The sequence below is a fragment of the Megalops cyprinoides genome, chromosome 4, assembly GCF_013368585.1.
Source record: "Megalops cyprinoides isolate fMegCyp1 chromosome 4, fMegCyp1.pri, whole genome shotgun sequence".
NCBI lineage: Eukaryota > Metazoa > Chordata > Actinopteri > Elopiformes > Megalopidae > Megalops > Megalops cyprinoides.
Genome location: NC_050586.1, coordinates 14,976,483 through 14,998,571, shown reverse-complemented (window position 1 = coordinate 14,998,571; position 22,089 = coordinate 14,976,483). Strand labels below are relative to the sequence as shown.

Sequence of the window (22,089 nt, the reverse complement as noted above, 5' to 3'; positions counted from 1 at the left end):
AATATGGACACATTGTTTGAAGTGAAAATAAGATTTACAACTTAATTATGCTATTAGAGGTGGCCAAAGATTTTGCATCACCACAAAAGGGTTTTGGAGAGTATATAAAGCAAACTCCTCTTTCTGTTGAAAGAATGTAATTAAGTCTTGAACTTAATGTTAATATTTATTTGTTCAAAGGCCCTTTGTTTACATGTACTTTTTGTTCAATATAAAAAATTATACCCTTCACAGTACAATTGCTTTTCTTTAAATATCTCATTGTTGGAGACATAAAAATAAAAATATTTTTTATTAAACATTGAGTTGAAAAGTTCAAAATATCTGAATACAAAATGAATAATAACAACAGTAATCCTAACAGCACAAACTGAAATGTTCACAGACATACTTGGTTACATGAATTCTCTTGCATGAGTCTGTTGTGGTCAAGACTGGGTACAATTGACTCCACCCAAGTGGAAAATAACATATCTCTACACTGCTTCTAGAACTGCCTGCCTGGGACAGGCAGATGCTGGCCGAAGGACTAGACACAGGTCCCTTCTGAAAACATCTCAGGTGGAACCATGTGAGCAGATTTCTTCATTCATGACCAATCAGGATCAGTTTGCTCTGGCCTCCACACCAAGACACAGTAATTGGTTCAAATATATCAATCATTACTCACGCACTCAGACTGTAGAGAGGGTTTGTTCCAGTTTCTTTTATTTGAGTGGAATGAAGAAAACACCTCTGGAATGTTTTCATGGTTTTACCGATTTTATGAAAGGTGCCATCAGATGACATACATTCCCTAATGACTGGAAAGGTTTTTATGGTGGACACCCCTCCACTCCGAGGGAATGTGGGCAAAAGAAGTTTGGTTTGGAATGTAGCCAGTATCTATGAACAATGAACAATAGCAGTAGTGCTACTACTTGATGTTCATGAAGTTCCATGATTTCAGTCTGTGGCTACCTATGTGTAGAAAGGAGCTTGTATCCATATAGATAACCCTAGTTTTTTCATAGGTGCTCCTACAGCTCAGACTTGAGTTCAAGTATGAAATGTGTCATTCTCCAGCAAAGACCAGGAGTCTGTAGCGGCAGAAGACAATTGGCTTTGTACAGTTAGAGCTGAGTGGGTTTCATTGGCTGGGTCTCCTTGTCCTGCCACTTCTATACCCTCCAGCGGCCCTTGAGACATCTGCAAGTCATGTAGATGGCATCAATGGAGATGCACCTGTCCTCCAATTGGCATTCATGCTGCTGCGGTGCACTCTGGGAACTGTAGTCTGAAAAGAAGCCATTGGCTGCATACAAGTGTATCAGAGAACTGCATCCTTCTTGGTTTAGTGCTCTTGTGTGAGCATTGCAAGAGTGTCAGTTATGGAGAGCTGGATTTAATATAGCATAATTGCCAGGTCCAAGAGGGTGGCAAAGGGTCATACGCATAAAGAAAATACTAAAAATGAGTGGTGTCATTCATTATATTTTCTATCAATGCATGTAGTCTTTATCTATCAATTGTATGGATTTCCTGAAAAACACCACAACAGTTTATGTTACAATTATTAGTATCACAGTCCAAAAGATGTATTTCTCTGGTGTTCTCAGTTTCACATGTAACTGCACGTGCCACTGACAGTTCAATTCTCTTTCACTATCTGAACTTATGAATGATGGCTAATGACTAAATGACTCCTCCTGCATGCTGAATATTTTCAGCAGGTTATTTGTAACTGCCATAGATGTGTAGGTTTCCAATCCACTGTTCAGCGGCTTGTCACAAGCTTGTTCCCTTTCACTGTCCTAAGCCTTGTCTGATTGGTTAATAAAGGTTGTTTCCAATCTCAGTGCATGCTGTTCTCTCTCACAACCCCCACACCTCCTCTCATTGGTCGATAAGGAATGTGTCCACCCCCAAATGCATGCAACTGGAGGGCCTCAGCACCAGGCGAAGGAGCGCCCCACCATGTTGAAGAAGCGTCGGTTGGGCTCCCTAAAGAAGCGGCAGAGCATGTGGAGCGCGGTCGTGCTCAGGGGGGCGTGGGGGCGGCCCTTGGAGTCGTCCAGGCACTTGTCATGGCCGGCAGAGAGCAGGCAGTAGAAGCCCTTGGTGGTATTGAAGTAGAAGTTGGAGGGGGCGATGCGGGGTGGCAGCTCCAGGAAGCGCTCCACCCTCCGCAGCTCGGGGAAGGGGTCCCCAATCAGAGCCTCCCCATCCACCACGTGGATCTGGTCGCGGGGGAAGTGGGCGAGCCAGCGGCTGAAGTGCTGGTGGTACAGGCTGCGCTGCAGGGCCTTGTAGCTGGTGTTGATCTGGCCCCTGTGCAGCAGCAGCTCCTCCAGGGGTTGGTAGGGCTTCTGGCGCTGCCGGCGGTTGTGCAGCACCTGCGTGTAGTCGGACACCAGCCTCTCGGCCGGGTCCCGCACGATCAGCAGCAGTCTGACGTCCCGGTTCATCGCCCGCACCCGCGCCGGGGCCAGCGGGGCCGTGAAGTAGCCGGGCGTCTTCTCCACGGTCAGCTGCCCCGGCAGGGAGAGGGGCATCTGGGCCCTGTACCAGCCCAGGCCGCGGCGGTAGTGCTCGTCCAGGTTGAAGAAGTGCACCTCAGCCTTGGCCACCTCCACATCCGGGTGCAGGTTGAGCATCTCCAGCAGCGCCCGCGTCCCGCCCTTGCGCACGCCGATGATGATGGCGCCGGGGAGCCGCTGCGTGGCGTTGGCGGCCGGGGGGACGGCAGAGCGCAGCTCCCTCAGGCACACGTACAGCTGGGTGTGCAGCAGCAGCAGCAGCAGGACGGCCAGGAGGAGCGTCCACAGCATGGTGCTCCACCAGCTGGGGCAGGGGTAGCACGGGGGGCAGGGGGGGAAGAAGCGCACAGGCCAGGGGCAGACGTCGCGCCTAACACCAGCTGCTGCTCATCACCAGGGGGCTTCACTGGACCGGTAAAAATCTGCCATGAGAGAACAAGCGTGTCACTCTTCAGTGTCTCCATTTCAACACTAAAGCTGAAACTGGACATGGAAAATCATACAGATCTTTCAAGTTTAATTGTTCACATGCTACTCTAGACTTTATAGCTCTCATTTTAGAACTATGTGTTTTTTCAAGACAGATATTTGTTCTACAAGAGTGCTTTCACAATGCTGAAATAGAAGAAACTGGAAGTATAATTAGGCAGAACTGAATTTTTCATTAAAATTTATAAAGATATTTTGGTAATTAAAAGTCATCAAGAAAAAACTGTTACTGTAACTGCACTCAGCTTGAACACAAAATAAAGATTTAACAGTAAACTGTAAATATCTTCATTTCAGCAGCCGTAATGGCAAAGCAATAGGGGCGTGCAGTGTCTAACATGATTAATATCCAGGCAAATGGAAGTAATGGCCTTTAAAGATTGATGTTAAAAGGATCACTTGATGTGCCAGTTAATCCCAAGAGTGTGCCACTCATCATGTCATCCACGCTGCTCCCAAATCATGGAACCTTTGATGATCTCTCAGAGCAACCTCTAGTTCCACTGTGTGGTATACAGTGGAACTGCAGGCAGGTTGAATTTTTCTTTTTGAGCCCCATATAAACCTGACACTAAAATAATACCTATGGCCCTCTGATTTACCAGGTCTGTATACATTCATAATACCAACCACAGAAATGTTAGGCGATTAACCACACAGCAAATCATTTTTGAACACACAACTAGGTGGCTGTGCCTGAATACATTTTATCTCCTGTTTACAACATGTCACACCAGTTGTAGTCAATGCCGGGCTCACTCTCTTAATGACAGCATTGGTAATGTTGAACAGTCTCTTAGCCACTGGGGAAGTGAACATCCTCCCCTAGGGAATGAACACATGAAATCTTACGAGACCACAAAACACGTCATCCAGGGCCATGAAGGCCTGGTCATGTGACACAGTCCTCTGTCAAGCTGGGGAACGTCTGTTGTTTCCTGTTGCCTATTTACTTCTAAGAAAACGTCGCATGACATACCTTTTGCAACAGCACAATGACATATATGAAACAGCACCTCAACATATATGAAAACATTTAATCACACCTGATTCAAAAATCAGCCATAAAAGGATGAAGAATTATAAAATATAAAGAATAAAGTATTGGCTTGCTCATCTACATCCAAAGGACACGATTGCCAACATATTAATAATGTTCATTATCATTTGGTAAATCTTAAAGTTTTATCATTGTGGTTTTGTGGGTAATGCGTTGCTCCACAGTCAGGTAATTTTAATCGTATTTTTTACTGTTGTTATTATTCCAGGGCTACCCTGATGTGGCTGGATTATTAATTAGCTCGTTGCGAACAGGAACCCTGCTTTGGTAGTGCCCTTGTTCCTGTTTGCACAACATAATTGCTCTTCAGGGAAATGCAACAGCTCTTTTCCCCCCAAGGTCAACCCGCTCTGTGTTTGTCTCTGTCTGTTTGAGAGGCCTCAGCACCATTGTCTTCATCATCATCATTACCAACATTAGCGCTGTGAAGCCTCCATTATGTGAAAAGTGTCGGGCTAATGTGTTCTTCGGCTTATTCCCACATCTGGCAGTGCCGTTTGAAGGAGGCCACCAGTCGCTGCTAGAGGCACTGAGCAATTCAAACCAGATTAATAGTTGTCATATCCCATTTGGTTGGGTGGTTTAAAGCTCAGTAGCTACAGTCCTCCGGGTACATCACTGTCTGAAAGTGGACAAGCATCTGAGAGGTTCTGTTGGTACGGGTTTGTGTGAATATGTGTGACCACTCAGTCTGGGGTGCCATTGTGTCTGTCTCACCTCACCAACCGAGAGCCTATACGAAAGTGTCCAAACCCACACTTCTAAGGGAATACAGGTCATTTGTACAGTCATTTGCTTTTTATTTCTGTCATTCATGGCAGCAAGTGGAAGACTGTGAGTTCATTTCTGTGTTAGTGTTGGTAAGTGTAATGAATCTCTGCTGGTGTATGAGTGAATCGGTTCAGTGTGAGTGCGTGTTTGGAGAGCGCCAGATGTCTTGTGTTGAAAAGCGCGCGTGAGTCCCTAGCGGGATGGAGTCTCCCTCTCCCTGTTGAACGACACACCCCACTTCACTTCCACCCTTACTAATGAGCCTCTGACACACACACACACACACACACATACACGCACACACATTGCACACATACACATATGCACACACGTGTGGACACCTACATACATACACAGCTCCCACATTCACACACCCCACATACACACAAACACTGCACCCACACACTTGTGGACTTCTACATTCATACACGGCACCCACACACACATATACACACACAGACACACACACACTGCACCCATACACACATGTGGACACCTACATGCATACACAGCACCCACATATACATACACACACTCACACACAGACACATCATCAGTGTATGCCTCTGCATATTAGGTTCACACTATTTTTGGTAAGATCTGTAAACAAAAACAGTTGTCCTGAATATTTTAAGACTTGGTGGCAGTGAGGGATATGTATCACACCAGAGGACTTCAAAGAAAAATCTGAATTTTAACACTGTGACGCTATACTGACCTGATTATGACAACTTCGTTAGTTAATAGTGGAGAATCAGACAGCCATTACATACAGATGAGAGCAACCCCAGAGTTTTATTCCATTAAATGAGCTCTACATCAGGTGTGCTCAGCACTCTGTATCTTCTGAGGGGCACAATGGCAGTGCAGCTCTTCTGACTCCAATTTGCTACTGTGCCTGGAACAAGGCGTGGATTGTGATTGGAGGATGAAGTATTTCTGCTGAAAAAAATGTTATTTCATTGTGCAATGAAGATAAGAGGGGGAAATCCAGCAGGTGTAAGAGCTGTGATAAGGCTGATGTGTGATATGTGGGGGATTATTCAGAGATAGGGAGAGCAGTGTGTGTAGTTCCGGGCAGTGTGTGTGTGTGTGTGTGTGTGTGCGTCTGCTTGTCTGTCTGTGTGTATGAGCTTCTGACTGTGGTTGTGTGTGTGTGTATATGCATCTATGTGTCTGTCTGTGTAGTTGAGCATGTATGTGTTTGCATGTCCATGTGTGTTGATGTGGATTTGTGCATGTGCGTGGGTCAGTGTGTGAGATTGATGCCTGGTTACAGCTAGTGACCTGCCCCACACTCTCCAGAGTCAAGGCTGCGGGCTCCTGATAAACCTCCTCAAAACACTCACACCTAGTGCCACCATTACCACACAGCACACACTCCTAATGTTTGCGTATCTCTATTATTCTTTCACGCGCTAATCACAAACTCTAAAACTGTACATAGCCGGAACAGATTGATTACAATAATCGTCTTTGGTTTCATTCATCTGTTCACAAAGCCCCACCCCCCAACTCCCATCACACACAGTAGAGGTAAACAAGCATGGATGCCTAACTCCTTATAGCTGAAAGGGAAGAGAGGGCCTGTCTTGTTTTGTTCACATGTTGCTGAAATGAAAGAAGCACATCATCTTTTTTTTCATTTAACTCTAGCAAAGATACAAGTCTGCATGATAATATTCCCCTGCCTTTCTACAGGTTTTCATCGTGCTCAGGACAATCAGTTCAGGTCACCACGGTGCAGGGCCCCTCCAGTGGCACAGTGACATATGCGGGGCTTCTCCAGTTCACAAGCAAAAGCCTCCCGCATCTCCAGAGCTAAAAGTACAGTGACTGCTCCTCACACACATCTACTTTCAGCCACACAAGGGACCGTCCAAAGCCTTAAACCCTCTTGCAATTCGCTTCCCCTTTAGAAATCCGAAGATGAATGAGGATTTATGGGTAAAGATTTGATCTCTTTCTAAAAGCGAGACTGAAAGGACGCTCTGTTGTCTAAATTGCTCTGGAGATAAGGAGTCCCTTTTTTCCCGCCCTAAAAGAACTCTCCTTCCCCGCCACAGACAGCGACCTTCAGGAAATCTGCCCAGCTTTTGCACATGGATGTCCAGCTGTGATTCAAATTAGACTCTTTATAAACTCTGAGTCCCCCCTCCCTCATCCCCCCCGGGATGCCCCCCCAATGTGGAAGATCTGGGTCAATCGTATCAAACGCTCAATGCCCTTCCTCCATCCCATGCTCCTCATATTGAAAATGAGAGTGGGGGGGCATGGGGTCGGAGGGGAGGGGGGGGGAGAGTCTGCTCTAATTAAAACAGCTTTGGCATGAGCAGCTTGGCAGCAGTGGCGGTGGCGCTGGCGGACCCTCCCCCTTCTCTCTGTGGACACCGGTCAGCGCTGCGGCGGATTGGAAGACAGGGAGGATGAGTTTGCCCATCCCCATGTGGCCCAGCTGGGGCTCCGGAGCGGCCATGTTGGTCTGGCCAATGCTCGTCTGTGTCTCCGAGGCTGACAGCACTAGCTCTGTGCTTCTGACTGACAGTGGCTCTGATGCTGACAGGCAACCAGGCGGGCTAAGCAGTGTGGTGAGAACGCTCATGTGTGAACATTCATGTGTGAACGCCACACTTGTCTTAGGGCTTGTGGGTCAGATTCTGTCACTTTTACACAACATAAATGCAGGCACTCAAGCATGCATTCTAACGCACAAAAACACGCACACACACATATGCAGTAACACCTACACTGAATATGGGTTTTACTACATTATTATTATTTACTACATCATTTTACGGCATCCTTTAGGCAAGCAATTCAATGGCATCTCATACTGTTTTGTGACCTTAGACAGTTATGGGCTTGTGTCAGGCAGTATATCTGTGATGAGTTTATCAGCACAGGCCGGTAACTTCAGGGCTAAACCTCTGCTGAGAATCCATGCTGTCTGTTTGTGTTCCAGTTTCAGTCGATAGCTCTGTTGGCAGTGGTGGGATAGCGGTAAGGCCCAGCAGCTGTGTGGATGATGATCGGCTACCTGAGGCTTACGGACGGGGGCAGACTGAAGAATGCCAGATCAATAGCAGCTGTCAATACCGCTGCGGCCAACATGATCTCAGGATGTTGTGGTCACTGAACTCTGTGTTTGCGGATCACATACTGTTTTGACAACTCACTAAATATACATTTGTTCCCGTGTAAGTTATCAATTAACCATTTTTGTCTAGGCAAGGAGCTCAGCTGCACGGAGCACTGGTACATTGCCACACAAGGATGGAGAAGGGAATGGTAGAAAAAGCAAAGATGAAGGGGGAACGAGAAAAGGAAAGTTGAGGAAGTAGAGGGGGATTAGATACCGTCCAAATGTGGCTCAGGGGTCAGGAGAGGGGGAGGGAAGCGGAGGCAAATGGAAGCGAGGGATGAGGAACGACGGAGTTCTTTGCTGCTCGTGCTGCTAAGGGGAACTGAAACTTGCTCAACTGTCAGGTGAGGTAGGGGCCCTTCTATTTCACTATGGCAACCATTCATTACAATAACAGCAGCTGGAGCCTTTGCACTGGGGAGAGGTAGAGAGGGAGGAAGACATCCGGCACAGAGCTCAGCAGACACAGATGATGCCACAGTTGATATAATATTGCAGAGAAAGACATGCCCGATGGCAGGTTTGCAGTGAAAGGCTGACAATAGACTGCTAAATGGTTATCCTGTAAAGTGCTGAACCTGTTTGTGAGAGATTCACTGCGAGCCCACCCTTGAGAAAGTTTGCTTTAGGCACAATACCTAGAGACGGCAATGAAGTCCAGGACAGATGTTATTGTTATTGAATGCTGTTATTATTTTAGTAGAGAGCTCTTGGGATTGGAGTTTGAAGTGCAACAAGCATGCAGTATGTACCGTCAGATGACTTGAGTGTATGGCAATAGAGTAATGCAAGGAGAGGAAGAAGAGGACAGGCTTCACGTTTAAAACAAACTCCCCAAGAGGGACAGACTGAGCCATCTGTTGTCCGTACTTCCCTTCGCACAAGGCCCTGGACCCTCCTCCAGCTGAGGGAAAACACTGCTTAAGCACAGATGATGGCTCTCACCAACCAGGGACCACACGCATTTCAAATTGGGGATACTAGAGCAGAGGTGTGCGTTCAGTGGTTATTTAAGAACCTGTCTGCTCTTATCCGCTTGTGTACCAGCATTAAATACAATAATATTTGGCAACTGTATTTTTTTTCTGGCTTACTGACTGCCATAAATCCTCGGTGTTGGAGTCAGATTTAATGATTAAACTATTGTTCATTCTAACGCACAATATTTTCCTTTTTGTTGAGTGGAGATACAGCATGCACAGTGAATTCTGCTAACAAGAATCACATCTATCCAGAATGATTTCATCCTTGTAAGTATCTGATGCTTAAAAGTGGACTTCAAAATGAATTGATGAAATGGATATCTGTTTTCTAAAAAGTTATCTCATTTTACAGAGAAATGGCCTCAGCTAAATTCTTCAAACATGGAAAAAAAACCTTTTTGAACATACAGTATTTTTACACAATTCTTCAATGAATAAGACAAAATAATTATTTGATTGATGTTAATTATTGAAACATTAGCACAGCCAAAGCCATAAGACCAGCTGCTTCAATCATAGCTGCCTCGCAGGCTCGCACTTGTTATGTGCCTCCTTCATTCTTCATGATGCTCTCCCTGTCCTTTAGGATCTTAGACTGTGTGGACCTCCCAATAACATCTATTGTAAAACTCAAAAATGTGACCTTTTTATTGCCAGAAAGTATCTTTCTTTTTGTTGCCTTGTTTCCTGGCATTGAGGGTACTTAGCTAAACTACATAGCCTTTTTTCCTCAAATATGTAACATCCAAGGTGCTGTGTTGTTTAGCACCAGATATGATATTTACTGTATGTTAAGGAGTGGTTAAGGAGCAGGACTCGTAACCGAAAGGTTGCAGGTTTGATTCCCCATAGGGGTACTGCTGCTGCACCCTTGGGCAAGGTATTTAACCCACAATTACCTCTAAATATCCAGCTGTATAAATGGATAACATTGTACAAACCTGTAATTGATGTAAATCACTCCGGATAAGAGCGTCCGTTAAATGCATGTAACATAACGTATTCACCATGTCATGCACCATATTATGAGTGAACCTTTGATTATTCTTATTAACAGATTATGTTATTCTTGTAATTGCTCCCAATCCCCAAGCTCTAAGGACAGCATGTCTCTTTTCCCTGGGCAGACCGAATGAGCCCCACCCATAGAAAACCAACACAGTGAGATGCTCATCCTTGCAATTTAGTGGTGCTTGCACAATGACAATAAAGTTCTTGAATTTTGAATCTTGAATCCTAGAGCATATATGGGCATCTGTGCTGGTGATGGGTAGTTTTGACTTGCCAGGTCTGTGACTCAGCTTTGAGGGTCGGCTCTGTCCCACTTTCTGGGTGACTGTGGGGGGTGGGTTGGGGTGGGGGTTAGTGCAGTGTGCTAATGGACACGGGTCTCTTGGGGGCTGCTCTGGTGAGACAGAAGGGCAGCCAGTCCTCTGTCTAAAAACTGGATTTATCACTTCAGCAACCCTGCCCCACCCCAATTTTCCACATACGCTGCCAGCATCCCCTACCAAACTAAGCACTGTTGATTAACTTGTGTTGTGGCAAAAGCACAACAAATCACACCATGACCTACTATATCCACTGTGGGAGTTGTGGCACGATTTAATTTTATTTGTCGTGTTGTTTTTTGCATGACTTGTTGTTGTGATGGGTACAGGAGATGTTTGCGGGTATACAAAGCTCCTCTTTAAGAGGATAAAGATCCGTGGAGAGCTTAACCCAATTTAGTGGGGTGTCCAGTCGCAGCAGAATTAAATCTCTACTCTGTGGCACAAAACAAGAGGGGGATTACAATGGGGTTATTAGACGTAATGGTGATACACACTGTTATGGATAACAGGGATGTTAGGCGAGCATGCTGTTGCAGACAGGGTGCTAATGGCTAGTGGGAGTGTACATTACATTACATGCATTTAGCAGACGCTTTTGTCTAGAGCGAATACCAGCACAATAGAACATAAATGTATCCATTCAGGTTGAATAAGCAACACTTTCTGACCAGGCTAACAACACTCCCAGACCAGCAACTGTGAGCATAATACTATTCAAGCCTTACACCAAGTTAACTTGTGCAACCTGACTAAGCAATGCAAGCCAAGAATACTACCATACATCAGTTAGTAGAACACTGAATCTAAAATACATCACTATACTACACATAAAATAAGCATCAAATACCAGAGGTATCAGGTGTTAGGGGGCAGGAACTGAGGTTGAAACAAGATGCAGTCTGAAGAGGTGGGTCTTCAGTCTGTGTCGGAAGACGGCTAGTGATTCCACTGTCCGAACCTATGTGGGGAGTTGATTCCACCACTGAGGGACCAGTACAGACGCGGATTGTGTAATGATGAGTGTAATAATGCACCTAGAATTACTGCTGTGGGTGAATGTTCACATGAGGAGTGACTGAGAACGACGGGAGACTGACGTAATGAGTCCTCAGGACGCACAAACCCCTCAGGTCACAGTGGGTGTCAGCACTGTTGAAACCTGTTGGGTCCCCTGAGGTGAGGACAGGGCCAATGAACATACAGGTGTCTGTATGCATGTGTGTGTGTGTGGGTGTGTGGGCAGGTGATGGCTCAAGGGGGTTCAGGTACTGTGTGTCACAGTGAGCAGGGCAATGGTGTCAGCAGGGTGGGGTTCTGAGACCTTGCCAATTGCCTTGGGTACTAGCAGCAGCTGGGGGACTCCTCTCTTCAAAACAGATGCATAGTTTTTTTTCCCCATCACCAGCCCTGTGTCTGCCAGGCACCATGAGCATCTTCTCCTGACCGTCTGTCTGAGAGTGAGTCTCTGGACACAGTGTTCTCTGCTGTCCCCAAACTTGTCTTAGTGTCACTGCGCAGACCTCCACATGCACAGCGCCTGTCACACAACTAATAGCCTCTGAGCCTCTGTGCAATGCCTCCCCATCAATTCAGAATGGCTGCAGACTCATAATTAGCCATCTGACAGAAAGCTGGTGCATTAGGAGCCTGGTGGGGGGTCTGACTGAATAAGCATTTATGATTTCTTAATTACCTCGCGGCCCACCCATTCCTCGCTCCTCCACCTAAATGAATTACGGAGAGCCACAAAAACAGCTGTGGGTAACCCTCGCCTCTCCTCTCCAAGGTCACCCCTCGGCTCCAGCGTAGCGCCGGTGTGACGTCACTCTGGCAACAGCCCCCTTTGCTGATCACGGAGCGGAGGTCACTGTCCCGCTGGTCAGACACTGCCCAAGGGGGCCCCATTGATCCAGGGCTCACCATAAACATCTGGGGTACAGACTCCCTGCTTCTCTGCCTGCCTGCCCTGGTTGTCTGTCTGACCTGCAGACCAATCCACCGCGAAAGTACTGAAGTACTGGCGTGGATGCTTTCCAACGCCATCCATTTATTGCTTATCATTCGCCTTTACAAAAAGACATGCCGTTTCTCTTCTGCCTCTCGCTGTTCGCTGTGGGCACTATTTCCACATTTTCCTCAGGCTGACTATAATGACCTTGGGGCACAGCATGCAGCACGACATTGGAAAGAAGGAGAGCTTTGATGATTTACAGTCATGAGTCAGTGCTGGGTTCATGACACATTTTCAAATACATTAAACACACATTAGGTTTCGCTGGCCACTGACAAACAACCAACTTCTGAGTAGAATGGAGAGCTGTCTGGCTCTTAAATGATTCAGCACTGAGCAGCAATGGTGCCTGAATTTTTTTATTAGTTCTTTTTTTAACCCCAGGTATATATCCTGACACGGTTTTGGAAATCGATCTGTTATTTTATGGTTGCGAAGTACTCTTAGGCAGATTCATTTTTACTTTTCAATATGTTGTGCTGACAAGGGGATTTGTATGCTATCAGATCCATTATCAATGAAGTAGAATTCAACATTTTTCAAAAGGAATGATACCCTTATGTTTAGCTGACCAAATTAAGAGTAACCAGGGCAACCTTGCTCCTCTGAAAATATTAAATATTAAAGAATTACATTATTACATTAGTGTAATGTACTGTAAGCTGCTTCAAAGCCAATGCACTTCACTCAGAACAATAAAAGTTTTATTCAGAGAATTCACTGCTTATTCGGGGGTAATCACTGATTTACTTCGAGGAATAGCATTCCATAGGAATAGGTTATCTGTGATTGTGTCAGTGCCGTTTGTGGGTCAGTGGTGTATCTGAAACTATGCTATCAGTGTGTGTGGACACACATTCAGTAAGGTCCTCTGTGCCACCGAAACAGGGCTGAAGCAGTGCTTCTTCCAGCACCAGCTTCATCACACTCCAGAGAAGACGCACTTCGTTCATAAATAATCGCATGCATTATTCACGGCTCACCGTCTTAGTGCCCCATAATGTGCTTAAATCCCCATAATGCACTGTTTCAGGGGAGGTGCTGGAATCCCTGCAATTGTGTGGAGCCGAGGAAGGGGAGACAGCTGGCTTTTACCGACCTGCCTCCCTCTGCCCGGCGCCAACGCCCCCCACCCCCTCTTTTAATGTGAGCATTCAGTTTTGTCAGCTCGTATCAGTCAGCAGACGTTCCTTAACGCACAGTGAACATCCAGCAAACTACAGCCTCATCTTTTCAGGCGAGGGATTTTGTGTGCTGTCACCACTAAGCAATATGTGGGAATAAAGGTCAGGCGTGTACAGGTCGGCACAAACCCCAATCACTATGCAGAACCCTTTGAATGGAGCTGCCTGCTACATTTCAGGCTGGGTTTCTGTAGATGAATTAAATTCAGCGAGTGTGCCACAGACCAAACCCAGTGAGACTGAGCTGCTCATCTCCACTCACCGAGACTCTCAACTTGGCAAAGCTTTGAATCTCCTCTTTTATAACAGGCAGAGATTTCAGCAGATCTCTCTGTATCAGAAAGTATCAGAGCTGTCTGAAGTGTCCTCCTTCATCTGGTTTCTCTCTAAAAAAGAGATGTGAGCTCCACTAATTTTGCTGATGGAATATCTCTACCAAGATCTTCCCCCTCTCCAAACATTCAAAGGGTCACAAAAACAATAGCAACCCAGATAGTATTCATTTCCTGTTGTCAGGACTATACATTAACTCTTCATTTTATACATGTAAAAAGACCTCCATTAACTCTTAAATAATGCAATATAATCAGTGTCAGACCAAATATGTGTGGTTGTTAATATTTGCGCCTTTCAAAAAATCTATCCTTTGCTTTTTAGTAACCAAGGGAAACCAAAGAGGAATTTCATAAATCTAGCTGATCTCATTTAGAGATAGGGCAAAAACAAGAAATGAAGCAGGGACATAGAGACTGTAACATACTTTTTTCATCTGACATCAGACTATGAATCCCCACTTTCATTGGACATAAAGCCATTTACAAAATTGTTTTTTGCTACATCAATGAAAGGCAACCTACCACAGCCTACCAAAAAATCAAGTGAAAAAGAGCCTAGTACTGTTGCCAAGCTGGTATGCTTTCTTATGCTGTTGATACCGAGCCTTAAGCTGTTTTCTGTGCCGATAGCTTTGCTACAGACGGAATAAACTTTTCTCTTTTCCATTGTTGGCTTTGTGCGCTAATGTTCTTCACGCCATTGTTTTTCCTTCACAGTCCTATTCATCTCCAGGCTGTGATTCATTCTTTGACGTCCACGCTCACACTGAATACAACTACCAAGACCAGCTGACCTAAATGACTGGATTAAATAACTGTACCTCAATTCAACTACAACATAAAAGAAGTAAGAATGGTTAACTGCCCCTTTCAGCTCAGATGTCAGTCTGATCCAATATGCTGGTAATTTAACTGAGTGTCTCTCACACATTTATAACCAGACAGCAGAATCAATCAGTATGAGAGCGCTTATGTCGGAGATGATGTGATGAGCTTATCTTAAGCTGCATCTCCCAGCACTGAAACATGCGACTGGGCTCCACAGCATCCAACTGTAAGCAGAAATTTCACAAACTTTCCCCTATGGCCTGAGTACTCTCCTAGCACTGTGGAATCTCTTAGCGGATTTCCAACCCCTCTTATCCTGCCTCTGCTGGGAATTCACAATACCCAGTCTTACTGCTGACCGGTGACTTTTAACACACACACTACCTAGCTAACGGCACCACAGTCCACTGACAGCTACTTCCCACGTGTAGCAGGAGACACACAGAATAGGCTGAACTGATGTTTTTACTCTGCAATAGAGGGGAACACAGACAGCTGTAACCCCCCAGAGTTGTAGAACAGCTGTGGGCTCTGCTCCAGGTGAACAGAGTGAGGGAAGGAGAGAAAAAAGACTTACCTGTGCCTACGTGCTGGTGTGTGGGTCTGCCGGTCTATGCTTGCCTCCCCTTGTCTGAGGCGGAGAGGGTCTTCTCCAGGACCTTTTCCCCTATTCACAAAGCCTCTGAATCACTGTGGTGTGTTTGGATTCTTACTGTAGGAAGCCTTTCTTGCTTTTCTCTCTCTCTGCTTCTCTGCTCTCGCCCTCTTCTCTGTGAGCCCTATGTCCTCTGCTGCCTGCCCTGCTGAGGGCTTGTGTGGAGAAGCAGCGTGGGTCTCTGGCTTCAACTCAGAAGGTGAGAGAGAGAGAGTGTGAGAGAGAGAGAGAGAGAGAGAGAGAGACTGAGAGACTGAGAGAGGGAGAGAGAGAGAGAGAGACTGAGAGACTGGGAGAGAGAGAGACTGAGAGACTGAGAGTGAGAGAGAGACTGAGAGAGAGAGAGCGAGAGAGAGAGAGTGACAGAGAGTAAGAGTGTGTTAGTTGTGTGCCATTCCGCTCAGCGGGTTTAAACTAGTGAGCGAGTGAGTGAGCAAGCAGGCAAACGAGTGAGCAAACCGAGCACAAACACATCTTTCCACGGGGACTTTCGTCCCACCCCTCCCTCAATCCCTCCCTCCCTCTCCCCCATTTCTGTTACTCATTCACTGACTTTCTTTCCCCTCCTCCTTTTTCATTCTCTCCTGCCAGCCCTGGCCCTTGTTTTTTTTCTTTCGGTCTCTTTCGTTGTTTCTCTCTGCCACATATGTCCTATCATTTCGCTGTGCTCCCGCCATACTAATTGGGACTCCCCACCTCCGCCTCCTTGCATTTCATCCCTTTTATTGTTCAGTTTTTCATTTTTTCCCATCTTATTAGAACAGTCCCTTGTATAAATAAGCACTTGCCTGGACAAAAGGTCCTTTCAGAAATGTAAAAATGCTGGATGCTTTGGCCTGTCTTATCTTGTAAATACAGGCAAAAATTATTAATAAATAAACACATTATTTTTCACAGGTTCATTCCTTCTTCAGTGACTACATTGACATAGAAGCGAGAAGACTGAGCTTTGTTCCAGATCTGTGTGTGTGTGTGTGTCTTTGTGCATGGTAGTTAATTCCATGATTTACCTGCTATTAAGTGGGAAGAAGCCTTTGGATGGATTAGCAAAGGATTGTGGGTATGGACAGCCCTTACAACCAGCTGCTGTGTAACTGGGCCTCTCACTGACTGCACCAAGTAGCTCAATTGTAGATGTAGATCCTGGACAAAGATCACAGCCTTATTTTGGTAATCTGTTGCACCCAGATGAACAATATAGTAATAACAGAGGTTTTGTGAGGTGGTGTGTATAGTGGGACCCTGTTATTGTAACATCTAAAGACCCCCCCCCCCCCCCTTACTTCCTGTCATTTGACCCTCCCCTAACGTTTGGATTACTGCACCACCGCTCTCACTTTACGGAGGAAGAAAAAGACCTTTTTTTTCTTCAAAGAAAAAGACGTTCCCTACCGCGTAGCACTGTGGGGGGTGCGCTTGCCTCGCCATCTCCTGCTCCTTCAAAAACACTTTGGATCAGCTCAGGCCCCCCCCGGATCCCCCCCAACACACACACACCCCTCCACTCCTTCCTCTTACTGATCCCTTCCTTTACCAGCACTCTGCATCCTCACACAGCCTCTCTTGTTTACCCACACTGCGATTAGAGCTTCAAGCGAGGGCCAAACTTTCCCTCTCTTTCCCACTCTCCCTCTCAAACACTCAGCTTATCTTCCTCGTCCTCTGTCCCCTTTCTTCTGTGCTAAATAGTCTTTCATGTGAGCCTCAAGAAGATTTTGCTAGAAGACTTGGAGAAGCAAACCCCAGAAGGTGTTTTATATGAAGAGGGGAATCCGGCATGACAGAACCATGAATAGTTCATGTAAAAGACAAACACAGAAGTAGCAATTTTCCTCTGCGCTGTTATTATTATCTAAGGTTTTCTGAGGTTCACCTGCTGAGGATTAAGGTGCATGAAACGGCTGAGATCTGGAGAGAGATGATGTAATTTTCTTGTCAATTACAGCCTCCAGTTTTATTGCTCAGTGTTAGCTGCCAACAACCTGTCCCTCTCACAGAACTGTCTCTACATTCTCAAAGCACTGAAGGATAATGTGTGTAAGTTCCATCTGCAGTGAAAAGCCATGAAATAAATTGGTTTGATGTATTACAAATGTAGTGCCCCATTGATTGATGCAGTCACTATGTTAATGAATCACCAACAGCTTTGACCTGCAACTATTTTTCTTTGATTAAAAAGGTTTTTCAGGTATTTAATGACATAATTTTGGTAAATTATTCTAAAATAATTCATAGAGTATGGCCAGTGGTAATACCATCATGTGGATTTCATTCATTAACAACATAGGGTTAGGGAGGTTTGAGTTTGTACTTAGTACAGCTGGCAGCCCCCATATAGGAAAATGAGGCTGCTGCTAGAGGTAGTGGTGGTGAGACAGCAATGGTCAAGTAAATCTAATGCCCCAGTGCAGTGATGAGGCTACTGTCCTGTAAGTAGTGACGTGCTTCAGATGAGATGGGAAACTGAGACCCTGACTCACTGTAGTCATTAAACATCCCAGGGCACTTATCGGAAGCGAACAGGTGTCAACCCTAGTGTGCTTGTCATGGTTTCAGACTGGTTTTCCACATCAAGCTACCTAATCACTGCCCCTCACAGCTGATTGGCTATGAAATTCCTTGAATTCCCTACTGCCCTTGATTCACCCACTCCTCACTGCAAAAGAGAAAGGAGTTCTCAGTTTACCTTCCAGGAAAAAAATAGGAGTGAAGTAAACAGAATATTGATATTATAATGTAAACAAAAGGAGGGTATCCTCTAAGGCTGGGTAAGACAGCTCAGAGCCAATAATGTTGCAGTAACACAAGGTAACATTGTGGGTACAGTGACTTCATGTCTGCAAGACAAAGACAAAGATTGCCATGTACAGTAGTGCAGCATGTACAACAAAGATTCCTATCAGTGCGTTGTGTCAGCCTCTTTCTCTTTCTCCCCTCACTCTCTCTTTCTGTCTCCCACTGCACCTCGGAGAGCAGACTGTGCAGGAGTGTGAAAGGCAGGTCAGCTGTGAACATCAGGAATTAATAATGCAGGACAGGAAACTGCCCCCAACAACACAGCGCTGGGCTCCGACCCACCACAGCTCTACCTGGCAAGCAAGGCAGAGTGGGGTTCAGGAGAAATGGCAGGAGAAAGAGTCTTCAGTGAGAGATGAAATGTTAGAGTTCAGATCTACTGGGGAATATTGTCTGCAGCGCTATAGTCTCCAGCCTATCCAGTGGCTTTTGAGGTCACTCCAAATTACTCTTTTATTTCAACCTGGGGATCAAACATTAGTGGTTGATTAGCAAAGTTGCTGATAACTTGGAATCTTTTTGAGGAAAAATGCACAGAGGGAAGCACACAAGAAAGAAATGACATTTAATTATTTCTGAATGGCAAAAGTAATGATTCCTCTTAATAAGACACTTTCCACCTACATAATGTGATGGTACACCTCATTTGAAAGGGTGAAATACTGGCTTGATGTAAAATTTCTGTCATCAAATCCAAAATATACTGTGACAGCAATGTCAAAAATAATCAAGCAGAGCAGTGCGTACACTCAGGTGAGGACTGGGCCACTTTTGTTTGGAACAGTCTTGCTTCTGACACAATCTTCTTTTTTCACAATCTTCAATGCTTTGTACAGTATATGGTCCTTTCTCTCTTTTTTAATTTGAAATGTCTAATACTTTTCCCCCATTTTCTCCCAATTTGGAATGTCCAGTTGTATCACAGACGTACCACTGCAACCCCTCCTGTCAGTCTGGGAGGTCAAGACAAACTTCCATGCTTCTTACATACTGCAGTCTCAACACCAAGCTTGTGCAGATATGAATCAGAGGAAGAAATTTCGTGTGCAATTTTATACAGGCAGATCTCTGGGCACCCAATTTACAAGCGGGGATCGTTGGTGAGCAACGGAGCGGGCAAACCCCTGGCCAACCTACCCACCCCTATAGCCCCGTCAGAATGAAGCCAAGTTAGTCTGCTACTGTGGTTTCCCAGTCATTGTTGGCAAATGAGACGGCTAGGATCGGACTCAGGCCATTGGGTTCAGCCTGCACTTGAAACAAACGCTTTTACTGACTGAGACAGTCAGGAGCCCCATGTGGTCCTTTTCTATAGGACTTGGAGGCGGCTGAAGCAACTTCATTATCCATTAATGCATCAAGCAGTCAGAATGAGCCAAGCTGCAGCAGTGCTTAATTAATGATCAACTGCCAGCTGGTGCAGCAAAGTTCAGGTTGCTTGTGTAATTGTTTTCAACATAGCGCCGCTTCTGTGTTCCTTAATCTTGCCAATGGTAAGTGTTTGTTCCACCGTTGAAGGATCCCAGCAGAGCTTAGTGCAATGTTGCATTAATATGGTTTAGGCCACTGATGTGCGGCTTTATTTTTCCAGAGCAGGTCTTTTCTGCCAACAGCTAGAAATGACATAACCAAACTAAATGACACCAATGCAGGTTTCAATTAATAATTGTACATTTTATAATTTTACATTATGATTTTATAGGATGCGTAGTAAACCATCTTTAGTTGAGACGTTCACTTGTGTGCACAGAGAGCTCAGAGGAAAAAATCAACTCACCGTCCCTCCCGAATAGCAGGGGGCAGAGAAAGGAGAAAGCATAATGGAAATGGGAGATTTTTTGTCTTTGTCAACTGAGGGTGACAGGTCTGCCAATGCCGCAGCTAATGATGACTTCTGGGGACCCTGCATAGTTTCTGCAACAGCCTGCCATTATAGCACTCGCTGAGAGTGTGGCACTCGAAAATATCACAGGTTGGATTGAATTACATAACAGGTATGCCTCACCAGCCTGTCACCAGCCAACCTTTTATGACGAGAGGTTGTTTTGAAGGTTTTCTTAAAGGTCTGATTTAATCCTTTCCCAAAGCTTCCAGATCAGATGTCTTTTCAAGGAAGGCTGGCTCTGAATTAGAATGGTCATGATAAGAATAAAAGCAGATACTGGGCAGAGATATCTCAATCAGCCATCCCTGTGTGAAGGATTATGTTTCATCTGCTCCCAGTGGGGTTTTCATATCAACACAGCAGAGGACACTGAATCCAGTGGCGCAAGAGCACACATCTCATTCGCAAGGGTGTCGCCAACTATTTGACGTGCATCATTTATATTATTGTCATTTTAACAGAATACCACTTTTCATAGAAAGCAACACGGCTTAAAAGAGCAGAAAGCAGAATGACATAAACCTTCAGAACATGTCTGGTGGACCTGAGGGACCACAGTGTGTTCGATGAGGGAGTTATTTTGGGCACGCTCGCCTGTGTGGCGTGCGGCCAGGCGCTGGGAGCAGAGTTAAGGGTGACAGTAAGGGGGCGTGAGCAGGGCGTGAGCAGAGGGAGGGGGGTAATGCAGTCCACCTGGGCAGCGCTGCTCACACAGCCAGACTAATTACATGCCATGCGAGAGTGTCCCGGCCTGCTCCTCGGGCGGCAAAAAGCAATTTGGGCAGGACGCGTCCGTTTGCTCCTTGTCTGTCAGGGGGGATGATGGGGCCGCCGCAGGTCCATCCAACAATTACAGAATCCATACAGTCGCCCCATCGACCAGAGTGACCCGGAAGACCCACAACCAGCACCAGTCCTGTTCTGTTCTCAAACACAGCACAAGCTATTCTATCAGCCACAATGCTCCCAGCAGACTAGTTCACTGGCTACCAGAGCGAAATGGCAATATATATAAACACAACGAACCATTGTCTGCACTGGTATCTTTGAAAGAGGCACAGAATTACAACAATCCCTGCGAGATTTATACTTATTTCGGTAAAAACCCCAAAATCGGGTGAAAACTGAGAAGATTAGAAAAGTATTTTGTTTGGGAAATAATGTATTCACTAAACCAAAACGATAAGACACTGATAAAGCATAAATGAAAATAATAGAGACAATAATAAGCACAAAGACAAAAACAAAGGGGACCCAGATGTCACAATGGACGTGCAAGGTATTGCACTGCTCTAAACCACAGACCGTCACACTATCAGTTCAGATTATAGTTCAGGTTCTCGCTTCATGGCTTAATTATAAACGACTGCACTGCTTAACACAGGGCTTTGTGTGCTAATCTTCCAGGGTAGAGTGTTATGGGCCTGCCGTTCCCAATCACTCGCTGCCAAGATATTCCCTCCCGCTAAGATACTCAGAAGGATAGGATGGAGGGGTGAAGGGGTAGGGGCATCATTTTTTGGAAGACACAAGCAAATATTCACATGAAAGGGAATCATTTTGCAGGGTGAATTTTCAATTAAAGGGTAAAATTGTGATCTACACAGCTGCTCTCATGAAAGAAGATAAGCTAAAATAAAAGCTAAAAAGTACCCATGAAAGATCCTTTCTATCTCAGAGCTCAACGCCTTTCAGGATCTTACATAGATGCACACTGACAGACTGTAAACGCACCACATAAACACGTACACACAGGCATATAAACACACATACACACAGAGTCACACCCATACACCTGCATGCACATTCACCCACACACAGATGCACACTGACACCAACAAAAACATACACGTATACACATACACACAGAAATACACCTATGTGCACACACACACATACACATGCCCCTCCCCAGCAGACCCAGGTCAGCTCTGCTGTGGTGCTCTGGGTGTGTTGTGTCTGGAGCTCTGGGCCTCTGCGGGCACCATGGTGATGTTCACATGGGGCTTGGTTGCTCTCCCACAGACATGGGTGAGATGAACAGCCGGTCCTGGCATATTTCCGCATCTAAAGCATGTCACAATCAAGCCATTTTGC

The 22,089-nt window shown here is 45.6% G+C and overlaps 1 protein-coding gene across 1 annotated transcript; it reads right to left on the bottom strand.

The window, feature by feature from the left end:
• Positions 1-437: 437 nt before the first annotated feature.
• On the bottom strand, positions 438-15,558 carry hs3st1l2 (heparan sulfate (glucosamine) 3-O-sulfotransferase 1-like 2). Its single transcript, XM_036525993.1, has 2 exons — positions 15,234-15,558; positions 438-2,941 (listed from the first exon to the last, which is right to left on the bottom strand). The coding sequence occupies exon 2, from the start codon at positions 2,808-2,810 to the stop codon at positions 1,929-1,931; it is 882 nt and encodes a 293-aa protein (XP_036381886.1). The 5' UTR covers positions 2,811-2,941; positions 15,234-15,558; the 3' UTR covers positions 438-1,928.
• Positions 15,559-22,089: the final 6,531 nt, after the last annotated feature.

Excerpts from the sequence above, each read along its gene's own strand:
- hs3st1l2 (XM_036525993.1), bottom strand. The coding sequence starts at position 2,810 with ATGCTGTGGACGCTCCTCCTGGCCGTCCTGCTGCTGCTGCTGCTGCAC.